At 37.6% G+C, this 17,500-nt stretch overlaps 3 protein-coding genes across 3 annotated transcripts in view; 1 reads left to right on the forward strand and 2 right to left on the reverse strand.

Moving 5' to 3' along the window:
* LOC125038121 (syndetin-like) overlaps positions 1-10,483 on the reverse strand; it is an 11,664-nt gene extending 1,181 nt beyond the window's left edge. The window contains exons 1-8 of the mRNA XM_047631425.1: positions 8,831-10,483; positions 7,253-7,491; positions 5,484-5,644; positions 4,633-4,747; positions 3,213-3,422; positions 2,592-2,738; positions 921-1,094; positions 1-670 (exon numbers count right to left, since the gene is read on the reverse strand). The exon at positions 1-670 is cut by the window's left edge and continues 1,181 nt beyond it. Coding sequence (XP_047487381.1) covers positions 431-670; positions 921-1,094; positions 2,592-2,738; positions 3,213-3,422; positions 4,633-4,747; positions 5,484-5,644; positions 7,253-7,491; positions 8,831-10,415 — 2,871 coding nt within the window. The 5' untranslated portion in view covers positions 10,416-10,483 and the 3' untranslated portion in view covers positions 1-430. The remainder of the gene's footprint in view (positions 671-920; positions 1,095-2,591; positions 2,739-3,212; positions 3,423-4,632; positions 4,748-5,483; positions 5,645-7,252; positions 7,492-8,830) is intronic.
* Positions 10,484-10,982: 499 nt separating this feature from the next.
* LOC125038306 (translocon-associated protein subunit delta-like) lies at positions 10,983-15,727 on the forward strand. The gene is given in 7 exon segments (XM_047631770.1): positions 10,983-11,133; positions 13,251-13,369; positions 14,114-14,137; positions 14,139-14,189; positions 14,338-14,427; positions 14,667-14,732; positions 15,343-15,727. Coding segments are annotated over 7 exon segments (504 nt in total). The 5' UTR covers positions 10,983-11,084; the 3' UTR covers positions 15,448-15,727.
* Positions 15,728-16,262: 535 nt separating this feature from the next.
* LOC125038305 (uncharacterized oxidoreductase YjmC-like) overlaps positions 16,263-17,500 on the reverse strand; it is a 20,830-nt gene continuing 19,592 nt past the window's right edge. The window contains exons 8-10 of the mRNA XM_047631769.1: positions 16,978-17,132; positions 16,659-16,769; positions 16,263-16,358 (exon numbers count right to left, since the gene is read on the reverse strand). Of these exons, the coding sequence (XP_047487725.1) occupies positions 16,311-16,358; positions 16,659-16,769; positions 16,978-17,132 (314 nt within the window). The 3' untranslated portion in view covers positions 16,263-16,310. The remainder of the gene's footprint in view (positions 16,359-16,658; positions 16,770-16,977; positions 17,133-17,500) is intronic.

Genomic DNA, 17,500 nt, shown 5'->3' on the forward strand with positions numbered 1-17,500 from the left:
ATATCATATAGAAACAGGCTTTATGTACAAGTATGATAGACGTAATTTGCTAATAAATGTAGCAAAGATAAAATGAACACAAATTGACACATTTTCCAAGTCTATATCTAGTGACTTTTTTTACCTCAAAATCAATGCACCATTACGATGATGTATAAAACTATGCTTATAAAAATACTCAAGAACCAATTACTAATAAATTTCTTTAAAGAAAATCTAAGATGGAATGGTGAAAAGCAGATGGAATAAAATATAAAACTAAAAGAATATTTTTTTCTCAATTGAAAAGACTGAAAAAAAAATAAAAAAAAAATCTAAAGTTTAAGAAATCTTTCTAAGCTCTGACAAAGATTATCCTTCAGCCCTTGAAATACACACGAGCCACACTACCCTGTTGCTATCAGTCCTTCGTCCCCCTCCACCTGTCACATCACCTCCGACACTGCTCCTCTAGCAGGTTGGAGATTTTCTGCCGGGTGCGCTTATTCACGTGCGTCATGGTGGACATAAGGGCATTCAGCTGCCGGGGAGAGTAATCGGTGCCATTCTGCTGCACCCATTCCTCCAGTGCTCCCTCGGGTAGGTAGTAGGCCTTGATGAAAGTTTCCACCAGGTGCTTATCGGGTAACGGGCGCACCTTGGTTAGGCACTCAAGTTTCATGAGGAATTGCTGTGGATGGGAGGGAGAATGGGGTACACATTTAATTTTCACCTATTCCATGACTGCAAAACTAAGATGAATTTATATCAAGATGGATTTATATTCATTTATAACTTTATATATATATTATCATTCTTTTCTTTATTGAAAAACACCCACAAAATCAATACACCAACCGTAATTAATGTAAAACAGAGTGTTATAAAGGCAAACAACAATAATCTATTCATATCTATATATCTTCAGGTCTAGAGATTACCTGATAGTCAAGTTGCATCAGTGATCGTCCCTCATTGGTGCACCTCCGAGCTGAAGCGAAGCCCTCCAACAGAGTGCGGTTGGTAATGCGAACTATGCATTCCCAGAGTGCATCGTATGCCTCTGCCGGTATTGGGGATACTTTGCTAACATCCTCTAACTTCATGCTCAAAACCTGAAAAAGAAAACAGGAAAATTACATCTTGATCTGAAATTGGTAATACTCATCAGCCTTCCTCAGTATTCCAAAAACTGCCTTCTTTTAAAGTCAACGCCATCTTTTTTTTGCCAATCGACAGTAGAAGATTTAAGGGAGTAATGTTAGTACCACTTAGCAAGTTTCCTCCAACTACAACCCCCAAAACCCCACTCCCATTACCTCTCCCTATTGTGCCACGTAATCTCCCTAAACCAATCATATAGGCATACTTCACCCTTAACTTGAAACTACATATGCCTCCAATAACATTGAACTTTGATATGTTTGATAAATGTTTACATATATATATATATATATATATATATATATATATATATATATATATATATATATATATATATATATATATATATATATACATATATACATATATACATATATACATATATACATATATACATATATACATATATACATATATACATATATACATATATACATATATAAACATATAAATATAAATATAAATATATATATAAACATATATACATATATACATATATACATATATACATACATACATACATACATACATATATACATATATACATATATACATATATACATATATACATCTATACATACATATATACATACATATATACATATACACATACAAATATACATACATATATACGTATATATATATATACATATATACATATATACAGATGTATATAGATGTGTAAATATATGTATATAGATGTATATATATATATATGTATATAGATGTGTATATATATGTATGTATGTGTATCTGAGTGTATGTGTGTGTATGTGTGTGTGTATGTGTGTGTGTATGTGTGTGTATGTGTGTGTGTTTGTGTATGTGTATGTGTATGTGTATGTGTATGTGTATGTGTATGTGTATGTGTATGTGTATGTGTATGTGTATGTGTATATATATGTGTGTGTGTGTGTGTGTGTGTGTGTGTGTGTGTGTGTGTGTGTGTGTGTGTGTGTGTGTGTGTGTGTGTGTGTGTGTACGTGTGTGTCCGTGTGTGTGTGCGTGTGTGTGCGTGTGTGTGCGTGTGTGTGCGTGTGTGTGCGTGTGTGTGCGTGTGTGTGCGTGTGTGTGCGTGTGTGTGCGTGTGTGTGTGTGTGTGTGTGTGTGTGTGTGTGTGTGTGTGTGTGTGTGTGTGTGTGTGTGTGTGTGTGTGTGTATGTGTGTATGTGTGTATGTGTGTATGTGTGTATGCGTGTATGTGTGTATGTGTGTATATGTGTGTGTATGTATATACATATATATTAATAAAATTAAAAACAATAAAATAATAATACAAAAGGAGTTTTTTTTTTCTCCAAAAATCAAGGAAAAGGCTAAAAAGGTGAGACAGGTAGGACTAATAACTGATTCCTTGGTGACTAAGTACTTATGTAAAGACATCAGATGAACTAATATTACAGTGGTCATGGCATGTGACTTTACTTCAAAATTCACAAACCCCTTACCTGAAGTTGTCTCAGTAGAACATCAACATACTGGCTGTGCTGGCTCATGAGGTCATTTATATCCCACTTGACATTGGACATGCGATTCAAAATACCATCGTAGTCTATCACTTGAGAGGCTACAGCCGTGTAAACATGGTGGCGAATCTGTAATCACAGAATAAAAATTACACATCCTATTATTAAAATTTAAAAAAAGGGTTCTTTTGCCTTTCTGACATGACACTGAAAGTCTCATCCAGTAGTTTATCAAAAAAATGGAAGGTGCTAACAGTAATCACATACTTAAAGAGCTGAGATAATATAAAGAACGTAAAACCTATGTATGAACAACTTATGCAACACCTGTTCTCCTTGGTTAATAAAATCACCACTAAGTAGTAAAAAATCAATAATCAAAGTACCCTTTTCAAATATATTCTGATCCTTGAAATAGCTGTTCACATTATCCGAAAGTTTAGAATTTGCTAGACAAGACCATGGACACGAACATAAATATTTACACAAATACACAGACACACACACAAGCACACAAAAACACTCACACACAAACACATACACAAACACACGCACGCACGCACGCACGCACGCACGCACACACAACCACAAACAAAAACTTACCTCAGGGGTGATCTTGACAGTGCCAGTGTAGAATTGCTGCAAGAAGGTTCTCCGCTGCTGTGGAATGAGAGGTTCAATGTGGCAGTGCAAGGCCTCCAACTGCACTGCCAGGAAGGCCAGGCTCTCTACAGCCACGACTCGCACTGGCAGCCCATATATGCTCTCTGCTGAGGTTGTGTCCACTACAGGGGATATGGAAGGACTTGGCACCTGGAAGAAGAATGGGATGGATTTTGTTACTTTTGATTCTTATAATTATACTTTAATGATAAACTCTAGACAGACACATATTTAGAGAACAGATGAATGTTGCAGGTATAATCATGATTGTCCAAAAACATACAAAAACAAAATTTGGACACTTAACCCTTTGGATCTGGGTGGCATAACTCAATTTATGAAAAAAATTGTCTGAGGGCCGGGTGACGTGGATATACCATCATGAAATAAATGGCTGAGGGCCAAATTGACAGCAACATGCCATCATAAGAATTTCAGCTGAAGGTTGCAATAACAGGAATGACTTGCCACAAGTGCACAAAGCTCTTGGAGGATGAAGAGGCATTATTTTAAATAGCAAAAATGCAAATAATGCTTAATGCACAGGGAAGACAACACTGCACACGAATGTCTGTGTGGCCTGGGGCTACAAGCCACACAGGAGTGGCCACTAAATTAAACTTAATGCCTGAATTTTGGGCCAAATGTGGGCAGTGGGGCACCCAGATCCAATGAGTTAAAGATAGATAGATTTTAACCCATTTTCATGCTAGTAGTTATAAGTAAAGTTCAGATAGCTATATGTATGGGATAGCTATATATGCCAGAGTAAATACTGGGTGTATTAGTTCTTCCAATAAACAGAAAATCAGAGAAGATGACACAAGGGTAAAAAATAATTATAAATATATCTGAAGCAATAACAGTATGTCAGGCATACAGTAATCTACATGAAATACAGTATGAGCATTTTCAGAAGACTACTTTTTACTTAATATTGATATATAGACTTCAATTCCAAAACTCAAGCTACATATTTGCACAATATATAAACCGACATGAACACAAACATAGTAACATGTATACAAAGATGAAATGAAACACTGCTACACTATGAATGGAATAAAAACATTTTGATATTGTTAAGAATTCCTCATCAAATGTTAAAAAAAAACCCACTTTTTGCTATCATCAGAAAAGTCAAAACAATCCTATTCATCTTACAGGCTCATAGTTGAATTAAATAAAAATTCGGAAAGAGTCTAATAAAATCATCCCTGATGGATCTGTCTACAAAAATATGATCATGATTATCTTCAATTATAACTCAATCAAAATAAATCAATAACAGTAATTAGATAAAAATGAATAAACATGGAAATAAGAACGAAAACATCAGACACCGCTCAGTACCCCTCACCTTGTCCTGATCAATGGGCTCCTCCTGAGACCCCTCTGAAGTGAGAATCAATGTGTCCTGGATCCTTTTGAGAGACGTTCGAAGGCGTCGGCTGAGATTCTGTTCCAGTTCTCCCCTGGTTGATGGAAATATGTGGCCTTTATTGAAAACTATGGACTTAGAATGTTATGCTTTTCATTAACCTATTGCCTCTGGGAGAATGTGGGGTTCACTTGGCCTCCACTCTATGTACTATGCACAGCTGACTGGGTTTGTGTCCGGGGCCTTTTTTAGATGTGGCCGGTGCATAGAAGGTTACTTACAGGTTAACATTAACACAAAGAGACCACGATGTTTTGGTGCATGACATTTTCCAAGCAAGCAAATGATTTATGTGGTGTGGACATGAGGGTATCTTATAAAGAACAGCATAAAATGTAATGCATGCATCATCATAAAATGACATGAATGACCCATTGCATGTAGCCTTGTCTAAGTTGGCCATGACATGAATAACACGTCAACTGGAGCTACAGCCAAGTCAGCCATGACGTGGACCCCCTTTCATCCTTAGGCTTTGAGTTCAATAGACTTGATTAATAGCTAAAAAATTAATATTGAATACATGTGGCTGGATTTCTACATGAACATTATTAATCAGTAAACAAAATAACTAGTGGTCCTTAGAAGTGCTTTTGTATTTCTAGTTTTTATATTCACAAGAATCAGAATATTTTCTTCAAGGATAAATAATTTCAATCTAGCTCCTGAAAATCCCTTACTTTTGTCTCAATACTGCAAGCACAAATGAAGAAACAAACAAGAAATAATAGACAGAGGGAAAAAAAACAATCACATCCCCATACACTTACCTTTCCCCAAAGAACATGAAGACTGTGTACAGGTAATAATCGAAGAGATGACTGAGGCACACCATGACGTCAAAGGCTATTGGCTGCAGCAATCTCATCATCTGGATGTACTTCCCAATGAGCCGTAGGATTGTAAGGGTTGTGTTTGTGACTATGGGTGCCTGTCGGAATAAATATGTTGGAGGAGACTTTTTTCAAGAAGAAGCATGGATGAAAAATATTAATGTAACTTTTTACAATTATTGCTGATTGAAGATTATTGCACTGCTGAGCCATGTGCGCATTTCAATACTTTCTTACAATATAATCATTAAAAATAAAGGAATGTTTACTGGTAACTTAATATGTAAATGGTTTAAACTGGATCATAAAATTCTAAAAGACTTCAAGTTAATGATATCAGATTTTCTTCTTGATATCCACTTTACCAGGAACTAAAGTGGAACTGGTTACTCTGTTTTTCTTTATTTTTCTTATAAATGTCAAAGCAATACAGCAATTTGGGAATGGTAGTTTTCACCATACTGACAGTGCATAACAGTTAATTTTCTACATAACGTTTTCTGAATTGAGTGAAACTTACTATAAAATAAAACTTCACACAATACAATAAAAATGAACCACAAAAAGAAGAACATTTGAACTGACGCAATTCCACTCTATAAGCATGGAATAATACTCTGAGTAAAGTACTCATATAAATATTCTTCTGATCTAACAAAAGATACTTGCTCTCAGTGATCCAATAAAAATTAAGAGGTTAAGGCTTGGAATATGACTGCCTGAAGATAAAAAAAAAATAAACAACACTATCAGATATAAAAAAAATCACCAGAAAGTAAAGATAAGGCCAGAATCTTTGCCGGGGAATATGCACAGCCACCTGGTCTTTTTTGCCACACCATCAAAGTGATACGATTTTTTTTTTTATATCACTGGTACGCAAAACATGATTTAAATGTTTTTGCGTATTCAGAGATACATGACATGTATTTCAATTGCTATATCATCTTAGTTGCTAACCTGATTATGTATTCTAGAGTCCATAGCAATAAATAAGGTATGTTACACTCTGTGAACAAGATGGAATGTGGTTTTACTAAAGGGTAAAAAGTAAAAAAAAAAAAAAAAAAAATAACTCAATTTTGCATATCTTATTTCTTTGATTTAAGAGACTGTATGCACCATGGCTTCAGTGTTTCCCTTTTGTTTGTCATACTTCAGGACAGTCAAACTAGCAGAGTGCCAAAAGCAAATACAAGTAGATGACATGAGAAGACTGATCTTGTACAAAAGAGTGAAGGTTACAGGCTCACATCAAAATGTAATGCACACACCATAACATCATCATAACATGACATGAATGACCCATCGGGGCCACAACCAAGTCAGCCATGACAGAAACCCCACGCCATCTGGTGACTAAGAGTTATTGTCCATAAATCCCTAGTGACCTCTACAACTCAGCTTCCATCAAAAGCAAAAAAAAACCTTAATCATGTCCATTCTTACAAGACAGAATTGTAGAATTGTTGACCTCTTTGGCAACTTTTTTATAAATTATGTAAGATTGTAAGCCTTTGCCATGCAGAAGGGTCCCATTCCCTTCTATCAACAATGAATAAAATCTATTCAACTAATCCTTCATATCAATCCTTTCTGTTTAAATTATAAAGAATAGTTGGCAATAAATCTGAAAAGCAAACTAAGAGCCAAGGATATTAATCATAAAAACAAAAATCACAATCACAAAAAGAAAGCCCCCTCACCTTGCTGTGGTCAAATTTCCGCCTGGTGTGGGGCTGGGGAGCCTCTCCCGTCTGCTCATCGACGAAATCCTTCATCAACTCCTCATCATCCTCACTGTCATCATCGCTTATGTGAATAGAATCCCCAGCCTCCCCATTGGCCATGATATCCTCCTCAACTGTCTCTTCTGTGGCGATGTCAAATGGCGAGCTGTCGCTGTTGAAGAGGTCAAAGAGATCCCTCTTCTCTGTGATGCTGCCTGTCAGGGAGATCCAAGTGTCTGTGAGATTCCTCATATTCTTAAGGTTTGAAGTAAATAATCTGAAATTTATCCATTTATAAAGTGTAAAATGATATGACAAGCCAGTGAGTGTGAAATCTTTATAAAAAGTAATGAGTAGATGAATGGTACTAAATGTACTAAGCTAAAATAATCCTTCATAGTCTATGGTAATTCTTGAACAAAGGATCTTCTTAACCCAATGCTGACGGGAATGACGTATACGTGTATGGCATACCCATTGTGAGTTTACTTGTTTGATTGTTTTAACTGACAGAGGGCTACACTTGTACTAAGTCACCAAGGAGCCAAGTACAAGTACTGCTTACGTTATCTTATTTTGCTGTTACTAATGTTTATAACATCATAGTAATTATAGTGTTTATAATAAATATAACAACATCCCTATTCATAGCACTAGTAAAAAATTATGTTTTTCCCACCAATTCAAATCACGTAAAGTCACATGGTCTACTAATTGACTACTTTGAGACTAAGCACTAGCAGAGCCATCTATGTTCAGAGACATGTCACAAAAAAATTTTTAAAAATGAGCAAAGCATTTTCCCCAGCGGCATTAGATTAAGGGCAGATTCTGCAATGGCCTCCATGCCTTTGACACTCTGACAAAGGCCAACAAACCTCAACCACAAATGTTCAGTAAGATAGAGCCTACTCTGGTTCCTTATCTGATGGTAAATCATCAAAGTAAGCTTTATGCTCCATCTAACTTGAAACTTCATTCTTCTCATCAGAGTGCCGATGGTATTTTGGGAATAACTTTTAAAAGAAATTTACATTACAATGATGGGTGTTTTTGTAATAATCTTTATTACTATTATCATTATTGCAATTATTACCATTACCTAATATCAACAAAGTAATTATTCTTGTTATTAGTTATTTCTACAACAAAACATTGAAAATGTCCTAGGTTTTCATCTTAACAATCATTACTAAGGATTTCAATAACATTCTCAGCATTCTATATTTTCATTAACACATTACTGTATTATCATCTACCATAATCTTACATCAGCCATCATCTTTTATCATCATAAACATTCCCATCATCTATTTCACTACTATGATTACCAATTGTTGCTTCCATTCCCTAACTCTTAGTAATAGTATATTACCACAGACACTTTTCTTTTTTAAGTTTCAATATTCTGAGTCACCTCAAGCTAAAAAATTATATTCCTGATATAACAAATAACAATGACATTATTCAATATGATTCAAAGGGCAACTAAACAAAATCTAGCATACACAGAAATCCTGAACCATTAGATAAAAATGCACAAATTCGACTCACCTGACTTTTTAACTGGTGAAGAACTTGGAGTAGACATTCTTGTGAAGCTCAGGTCCCTGCCCTTAAGGAACCTGAACTCCATTAGCTGATATATTGAGAATGTTGACTTCACCGGACATGCCTCCCACCCCTCATTCTCCAAAAACATGTGCAATTCCTCCATTCTTGCTCTGTGGTGCGTGCGGAAATAGTTAATTGACTGCTTCTTGATTGATTCTCTGAGCGTTTCTGATTTGCTGCCGCAGAAGCACTCGCCAACATCAATGAGCTTGTTGATCACATCCAGTATTCTCAGGAAATCATCAAATTTGAAGTGGCAGAGGTCTGACGCCAGGATGAAGGTCCTGACTTTCGCCTGCACATCTTGCCATATTCTATACAATCCGTGCTCTAGTTTTTGTTTTGTGTAGCGTCTGGATGTTGCAGCTTCCTCGGCATCTGGACTTTCATTATTCGCTTCCTCCTGGGAAGTCTTTTCATTTTCCTCGTGCCACAAAATAATGCTGCGGTAACTCTTTAGGACATTCCACATGGATTTGCTTAGGTCCATGAGACATGGGAGGAAGCTTTCCTCATTTACATATTTGCATAGTTCCGAATATTGCATCTTTGAGAATGATGAGCCAGAAATACTTCCGTTTCCACCATTAATACTATTATACAACTCTACATAGCCAAGAACAATTGTGAAGGCTGAATTATGGATATGAGATGTGAGGTGCATGTGTAATTGGTCCATGAGCGTCTGTGTTTTCCCCAAGAGACCGTATGCAATCTGTAATTTCTCATAATTAGCAGCATTGAAATTAGCGGCAACTTTGGCTAAGGCAACGTCTAGCTGCTCCTCTGCACCCTCAAGAGTATCCTGTAACTTGGTACTGAGTTCGGAGATACAAGTAAAATGCTTAAAAGTCGCAGCTGCTTTCTGGCATTCAAGCAGTAACTGAATAGCCCCAGGGTAATCTTCTGCTTTTAACAGATTCTGCAACTGCACATCTGTCATCTGTAACGTCCTGACTGTCCTAAGTGACCGGATGACGCTGGCAATCTTCTGCCGCTTGCTGTAGTTGGCCAAAATCCCAAGACTAGCTGACGTGAACTGACTCCTCCCCTGGGCCAGTTTCCTCCGGCCTTCAACGCACAGGCCAATCTCCATGTAAATCTCCTTCTGCAGCTCTACGACCTTCTCCATCTCCTCGCTGCACAGCCCTTGCTTCTGCATAATGAGATCGGACACCCTTCGAGACACTATGGCGTGCTGCTTCCTCAGTCTAGACCTCATCCCGTTGATTACGTGAATGTCCACGTCTTGGGGGAATTTCTTGAGCTCGTGTTCACCTACGTCGACGTCCCCGCTCTCGAAATAAAGGCTCTCGATGCTGTCTATCACGGCCTTCTCGGCTTCGGGTGTCAGTATGTGATCGTTCAAGAGGCTGGATTTCCTATACAAATCCCCCGTCACAGCCATTCTTCCCTCGAAGTCATCGGATTTTACGCTTTCTCCTAATTGTGCTTGCGACGACGGCGTCTTCAGGCTGATCTTCTGCTTGTCCATGAACGATTTGAACTTCTCTTTGATATCCATGGTGATTTTTCATGAGTTTCGGGGTCTTTTGGGGAAGGACTTCGGTTTTGACAACTAGGAAAGAACAGCTGATGAGGGTAAACAAATGCCAAATTGTTGGGATGATATTGTGTTCTTCTCTTACCTCTCGTTTCATGTTTGCTTTTCTATCTTTTATTGAAATGTTATCCATAGCAAAAATATCTTGAAAAAATATATGACTTAAATTGAATATATATATTTTTTAAACTTTTACCATTAAGTAAAGTCAATATATTGAACTGAAAATATTGGTTTCTTATAAATATAAAATTTAACTTATGGAAATGTTAACTAAAAATACAGTATAGAATATATCAAAAGTTATCAGAAAAGAACCAAAATTTCTGACTCCCGCTGCTCTGACATTTCCAATTTCTTCCAACACGTGTCCTGACAACGCGTTCCAATAACATTCCTTATTCCTTCTGAAAAACAATATCCAAACATTTTGCTACTAGAAATAAACGACAAAATATTTTAGCAAAATTATCTAATTCAGACGCATTCCCAATAAAACGCCTGTAAACTGAAATAAGTAAAATCGACCCTTTAATTTTAAAACGATATCCAGATACGCGAGCGAGTTCAAGCCAGTCGCTGTCAGACGCCGGTAAGCGAAAGGTGGCACTCACTCCGAAATTCTCCAAGATGAAGGTGTTGGCCGTGATTTTAGCTGCTCTCGTGGCTATCGCTGCAGGTAAAGAATGCAGATTAGTACTTTAGTTACGTGTACGTGTGTTTAAGAATTGTAAGAGGTTGAGTTTGATTCAGAGTCGCTGTAAATATGGATGGTATTGGACCTTTAAAAATAGTTTATATTTTGATGGGATTTTAATAAGGCTTTATGAAGACGCTGTGTAGAATAATTCGTTATTTTGTAACATTAGATTATCAGTGAGATATCCTCCAAAGTGTTCATGGGTTAAGAAGGGAGGTGTTCCAAATTTAAGCATGAAAATCGGCTTCGTATTGCAGTCGTGACAGCTGTTCCCCCATAAAACCTCTTCCAAATTGCCTGTCGAAAAGCTGTGTTCAAGAGACGGCAGGCATGGTAGAGGTGTGTTAACTTTGTCGTTCATGAGAGTGTAATTAAAAACTTAGAGCTGTATTTGTTACCGAGAGCGACGCCTCCAGAGACCGATTTCCCTAAAACTAGGCATCGTGCGGACACAAAATCCAGCCGTAAACTTCCCTGCCTTCTATTTATTCCCTCAACGGGGTGTAAGTCCCCCTGTACCCTTCTTTATTAGTCCCCTCAGGCCATCTTGTATGAACTGGACATTAAGAACATAGCAGCTGTACCTCTCTCTCTCTTTATGACTAGTTCTTTTGCGCTGGGAAATCCTAGTGTCTGTTTCCCACTCTTTCACTTTCGGTAACATTAACCCTATTCAGATCTTAGTGTAACCTGGCCTCACTTGCTGTCCAAGGGCCCCTTTTGCCAGAGATGACGGAGCCCTGGTGCCATGCCGAACAGTCTGTTACTTGAGGGAGAAAATCCATAGCACGGAAAACCTGAAATTACCCTGGTGTCTGTGGGAACTTTAACCAATATTTTGGGGGGCTATTCTCATCAGCACATGCAGCCAGGCCTAAAATGAGCACAACTTGAAGTAGGCTGGGTTAATGTTACCGAGTGATGCACAGAGATGAGAGGGAAATGGTCGCTGCCATCTCATGGAGCTTAAGAAATAGAGTAATAAACAACACAGGTATAGCTGCTACAGCCTCATATTTACCACAAAATGACAAAAATATCCGGTGCATGTCACTGCTTAGAGAGTAAGTCTGCAACACCCTCACACAGCCAGTTCTTAATGTCTGGTTTCTATAAGCTGGCATGAAGAGCCAATAAAGGTGGATACTGGGGGCGTGCACCCCATCTAGGGAATAAATAGAAGGTAGTATAGTAGATGGGTATGTTGCATCTACTATATTGGTCTGGTGTCTTATCTCTTTGAGGAGTGACTGTGTGGGTGTGAGTGCCCACAGGTATGGCTGGGTGTTGGAGGCTGAAGTTGGAGATCTACGGGGGAGCGGGTAGGCTCCCGAGTCGGCTAAGGACTGGGTAGTCCTTGAGTCCTGCTGATGTGGTCTTGCTCTGGTGGAGGATCGGGGATTGCTGATCTTCGCTTCCGACCCCTGCGGCTTAAGTACACGAGCACTGTGTAAGCGTGCAGGAAAAGAGGGGAGCCCGCTGTCCAATGAGCACAGACACGGCGGCAGACCTGGCGTGACCCAACCTGGGAAACTATGCTGAGCTTCAGGTTGTGGGGTCGTGCTGCTACAGTAGGAAAGGTTAGGGTTGGATTTTCAGGTTCACATGATACCCTGGTTTTGAGAAATTGTCTCTGGGGATGTTCATTGCCCTCGGTAACAAATACCCCGGGAAGTTCTGGCATTAATGGGTCAAACAGAAGTTAATGAGTTAAGATGAGTAGCTAATCCCTTATCATAGGAATTTTAACACAAAGTGGGGGAAAATCACAAAGCTCGGCACATGGCCCTAAATCCACTCAATGCACCAGTGTTTCGGCTCTTTATCACACTGTGCATACCAAGGTGAACACATGTGAACCCACGTCAACTGTACTGTGTTGCTTATGACCATTTCTTATTCTCCATGAGAAAGTGGTGTCAATTTCTCTCCGTCTGTGTCTCACTCAATAAAATTAACTATTGCTATTGCAATCAGGTTTGCCATACCTGTAAAACTTATTTTTTATGCATTAGGGTTGACCAAAAACGTTTTTTACAAGAAATAGATAGTCTTGCTTATTGTATTATTGTTAATAATGTTGTCTTTTTTTGTAGGTGAGACCTGTGAAGGAGCACAGGTTGAAGCAGTAGGCTTCACTTCCAGAGATGCAACTATTGTCACCAAGATTGCCTACATTGCTGACTTCACACTGTCCTGTTCTAATGGTGCCAAGGTATGTATGCAACCTGAACACACTGACAGTGGAAGGGTATGGATACCTGTCCCATCCACTGTAATTTTAGTTTTGGTTTTGCCGAGACCGAGATGGCTTTGAAGGTGAGAAGCCATCAAAGAGTTGGTTACTGAGCCTACCTGATCTCAGATGCTTACCCTGTTCCTTGTAATTTTGGAAAGAAGTTTTCAATATTACTGATAGGATAGCTGATATAATAATGTTAGTGTCAGTGAAAATAATAATAGTTTAGAAAATAAACTTTCACAAACAGGAAAGGGGTAATTAGAAGCGGTCAGGCAAGTATATTATTCAAGTTTTGTCACCAGTTCTTGTGAAGCCATCTGTGCATTAAAAAGATAATTGACAATGGACAGTGCACAAGTTAACATTATTGTTTATTTTTTATTTTGTGTGCGTTAGGGGGGAGGGGGTGCTGAGGCTGGAATAATTGATAATTAATAATGATTTAGTTTAATTCCATTTGTTAACAATGGTTATGCTTGGTGTGACAGGCTGACTTTATATATTAGCAGCTAAATTACCCCCTGTGTGCAAGGAATGGCCAGGGTTACCATCCACTGAGGATCTGTTGTATGCATACATCTGTAATATTTGTGATGGACTGGTACAAAATTTAGATAGTTTCTTGTGTGGTGGCAGTCATATATTACGAATTTTAAATTTTGCTAGTATTGTTTTTTTCTTTTATTTTCCATACTTAATTTATGCCTCTCTTTACAGGATGTTTCTCTGTATGCTGAAACCTGCTGATGGCATCGTTGGTGTTGCGCGCTCTGTAGATGGTCTGAAGTATGGAGTAAGTGTCTTGGGGTTTAATTTGTGTACTAATTTTTTGTTATCTGTTTTAAATATGTAATTTTTGTTAATGAACACTGACTATGGGAAGTGGCTGTGATTCCTATCTTTTAATGATAAGGGATGCTAAGAAAGGAATTTATTTGCAGGTCAGCTGGATTGAGGATGTGTCTGCCGCAGCCTCTGGAGACCACCCCATCAAGCTCTATGATGAACAGGGATATGCTGCTCTCAGAAAGGTAATTTGATGCATAGGTTTAGTTTCAAACTGCAAAGGGATTTTGTTAACCTTTTGAATCATTTTATCTGTATATACGTCTGTATATATCAGTTCTGTAATTATCATTTTATTTTTTAGTCTCTTTTGGTATTGTTGCAATGATGTATCTGTTAGTGATATTTTGTTAGAAGGTTGAATGTATTAAATTAGGAATTACTTTTGTTGTTTATTCACTCAAGAATTCTTCTTTCTTCACAGGCTCAGCGTGGCAACGAAGACTCTGCCTCAGTCACACCCATTGCCACCATTAACCTGTACCATCCCGTAAGTTTTCAGTTATCTTTTGCATTTACAGATAGAATTAGTCCATTGTAGGTTTACAAGAGGGTCCGGTTAAAAGTGGTTAGAAGTAAAGAGTGCATTAATTTCTGTAGACTTTCATTTTAGTTTAGTTTCAATAACGATTCTCTAATATATGCCATATGAGAGTAATCTCTTTCCCCCACTTGTATTTTAAAAATTATATAAAAGGTACTGCTCTCGCTCTATTTATCCAGTCATTTTGACCTTACCCAGTTTTCCTGTTTGGCTAGTTTGCACATGTGCATTTGTTCCTGTATAATAAATGGTCCACTGTAATAGTTATAGCAGAATTTTTATCCTTTATAATAGGGAATTAAGAAGTTATTTATAAATTATTACAAAGCACAGCTTTGCAAAACTTTGTTCAGGTTGTTGATTGTCCTTGCATGGAGAATATTATTTGTACCTAATTTTTATTTATTTTCTTTTTCCCCTATTTCTGCCTCCAGTCTTGCCTCCCCTTTCTATTTTTATTTCTCATTGGGTCTGCAGTTTTGTCCTGCTTTTTTCTGGCAGAGTTGTCAACAAGTACATAGATAAATATTTAAACTATCTTATTCTTCCTTTCTAGGGAGCATACAAGGGTCCCTGGGTGCAGTCTGAGACCATGGCCATCATCTTCGCTATCCTCATCTACTACTATGCATTCACACTTAAGGCAAAGCTTGTAGCATAGTCCCTCTGGGGATAGTTTGCTCCGATATCAGTGAAGTGTTGTATGTGTGCATGCTCTAGAAACATGCAAGTGTATATTTATGGTGCGTGAGAATTCAGTCGCAAAGAGCCTCATTGCATTATTTTTCGGTGGTATCGACAGCATATTGTGTGAATGTTTCATGTTTCGTGTACAACTTCTGGATGTACGTGTGAGAACCAGCATGGTGTGAGAGGTTAAAGTTGTAAATTTTTCAAATGTATTTGAAAATCATTTTGTTATAAAATATGAAAAATGGTAATTTCAACTTTTATTTACCTTTCATTTCTGAAATTGGGTGTTATATAGTTCACTTTGAAATTAAGCAAAGTGAAGATGCAGAACTTCAAACTGGAATATACTTAACAAAAGGCTTGTGATAATTACTAGCCACGACTTAAGAAAAATAAAAAGGAATCATAGGATATTCCATCTGCTTTGAATGATCATTTTTAATTTCCAAAAAAAGCAGTGACCAAAATTAATACCCTTAAAAATGAGTTTGGCTGTGTTTATATAGGAAATAGTCAGGCCAGGGTTCCTCGCACGTGCTAATCTTCAAAAGAATTTTTGTCAGGGAGAAGCCTGAGAAAAATTCAACATCAACACAAGCGAGTTATATTACTCATCCAACTTCCGTATTTTTTGTGATTATCTTTCAAAGATGATCTACACTAAAAATCAAATTATAAACTACAATGTGAACTTAAGAGAATGTGATAAATGAAGTAAAATAAAATAATGAAGACTTTTCTATTCATAAATCGAAGGAAAGGGCTTGTCAGTGATACAATGGATTGCATCCCAAAAATCAAGCTCAAGGCTGCCTTTATTTTCCACATCAGTTAGTTCGTTTGCAATGGAGTGACGCCGAGATACTTTGCCAACTTCCACTGCAATAGAAAGCAGACCATATGTTAGTTTTGGTATACTGTATTTATTTCAATGAAAAACAAGTAACGTGTTTACTATTTTAACTTTGTTTTATTGTGAACATTTTTCTAATATTTATTCCTAATATCACTTAACTAACCAGTATATTAAGCATGTTTTTTTATAATCCTTCATTCAGTGAATAAAATAAATAGGGGTACAGAGAACAGTAACGATTGAAATTATTGAACTAAATTAGCAGAATTAAATCTACAAATTTTTATCTCTTTATTACACAAATCGAATTAAACCAATCTTACCAAGTTATTAATCTGGTTGATATGATACGTGATTCCGCCTTCTTGCTCCACCTTGCGCAAGTGCAGGCGCTCCGGGTCTCCTGCTACCAGGACTGGCTTCTGAGGGGTTTCCTGTAAAGGTGTGATTTATTTCCCTAAGTTTAATATTCACTTGGTTTATGCGGCATTACTTTCGTTCGTTATAATTGATTGTGATAGTAAATCATCATCTTTTTTGATAAGGGATTATATAAATTAAAACACGCAAACGCTTACGTACAAACACACCCGCGCGCGCGCACACGCTCATACACACATACTCGCTATCCCCATGACCCACCGGCTCCATGTTGCGACAGTGGTTCATGAGGTCTGTCATGCGGCCTTCGAAACCCGGCGCAAAGAAGGACGGGTCAATTGCAACGAAACATTGACTCAGATCAGCTGGTTGGTCTGTCCTGGTCCAGTCCCGGATGTTGGACCCGTATGGAGCTCCTGATTGAGGGGAGGAGAGGAAGGGGAAGAAAGTGGAGGGAGAAGGTTAAAATTGTGCGAAGCTTTAGCAGGAGTGTTTGGATATGGCATGTGGGATCTGCAAAACATGGCATAGATAATATTATTATGTTGACATTAGTATTAGTTGTTTTATTTATTTTTGGAAACCACTGCAAAATAAAGTGTGTTTCGAATACCTTTACAAATATACAATGAAACAGTTATACTGTCCTCAACTCTACGAATATCCCAGTGAACATCTCACACACTACAGTAACCATCTCAAAGTGGTAATGTGAAAAACAAACAAACAAAGAAAACTATAACTAAGATTTAAAACACCAGACCAGAAGCAAAAATACAAATTT

The sequence above is a fragment of the Penaeus chinensis genome, chromosome 24 (assembly GCF_019202785.1).
Source record: "Penaeus chinensis breed Huanghai No. 1 chromosome 24, ASM1920278v2, whole genome shotgun sequence".
Taxonomy (NCBI): Eukaryota; Metazoa; Arthropoda; class Malacostraca; order Decapoda; family Penaeidae; genus Penaeus; species Penaeus chinensis.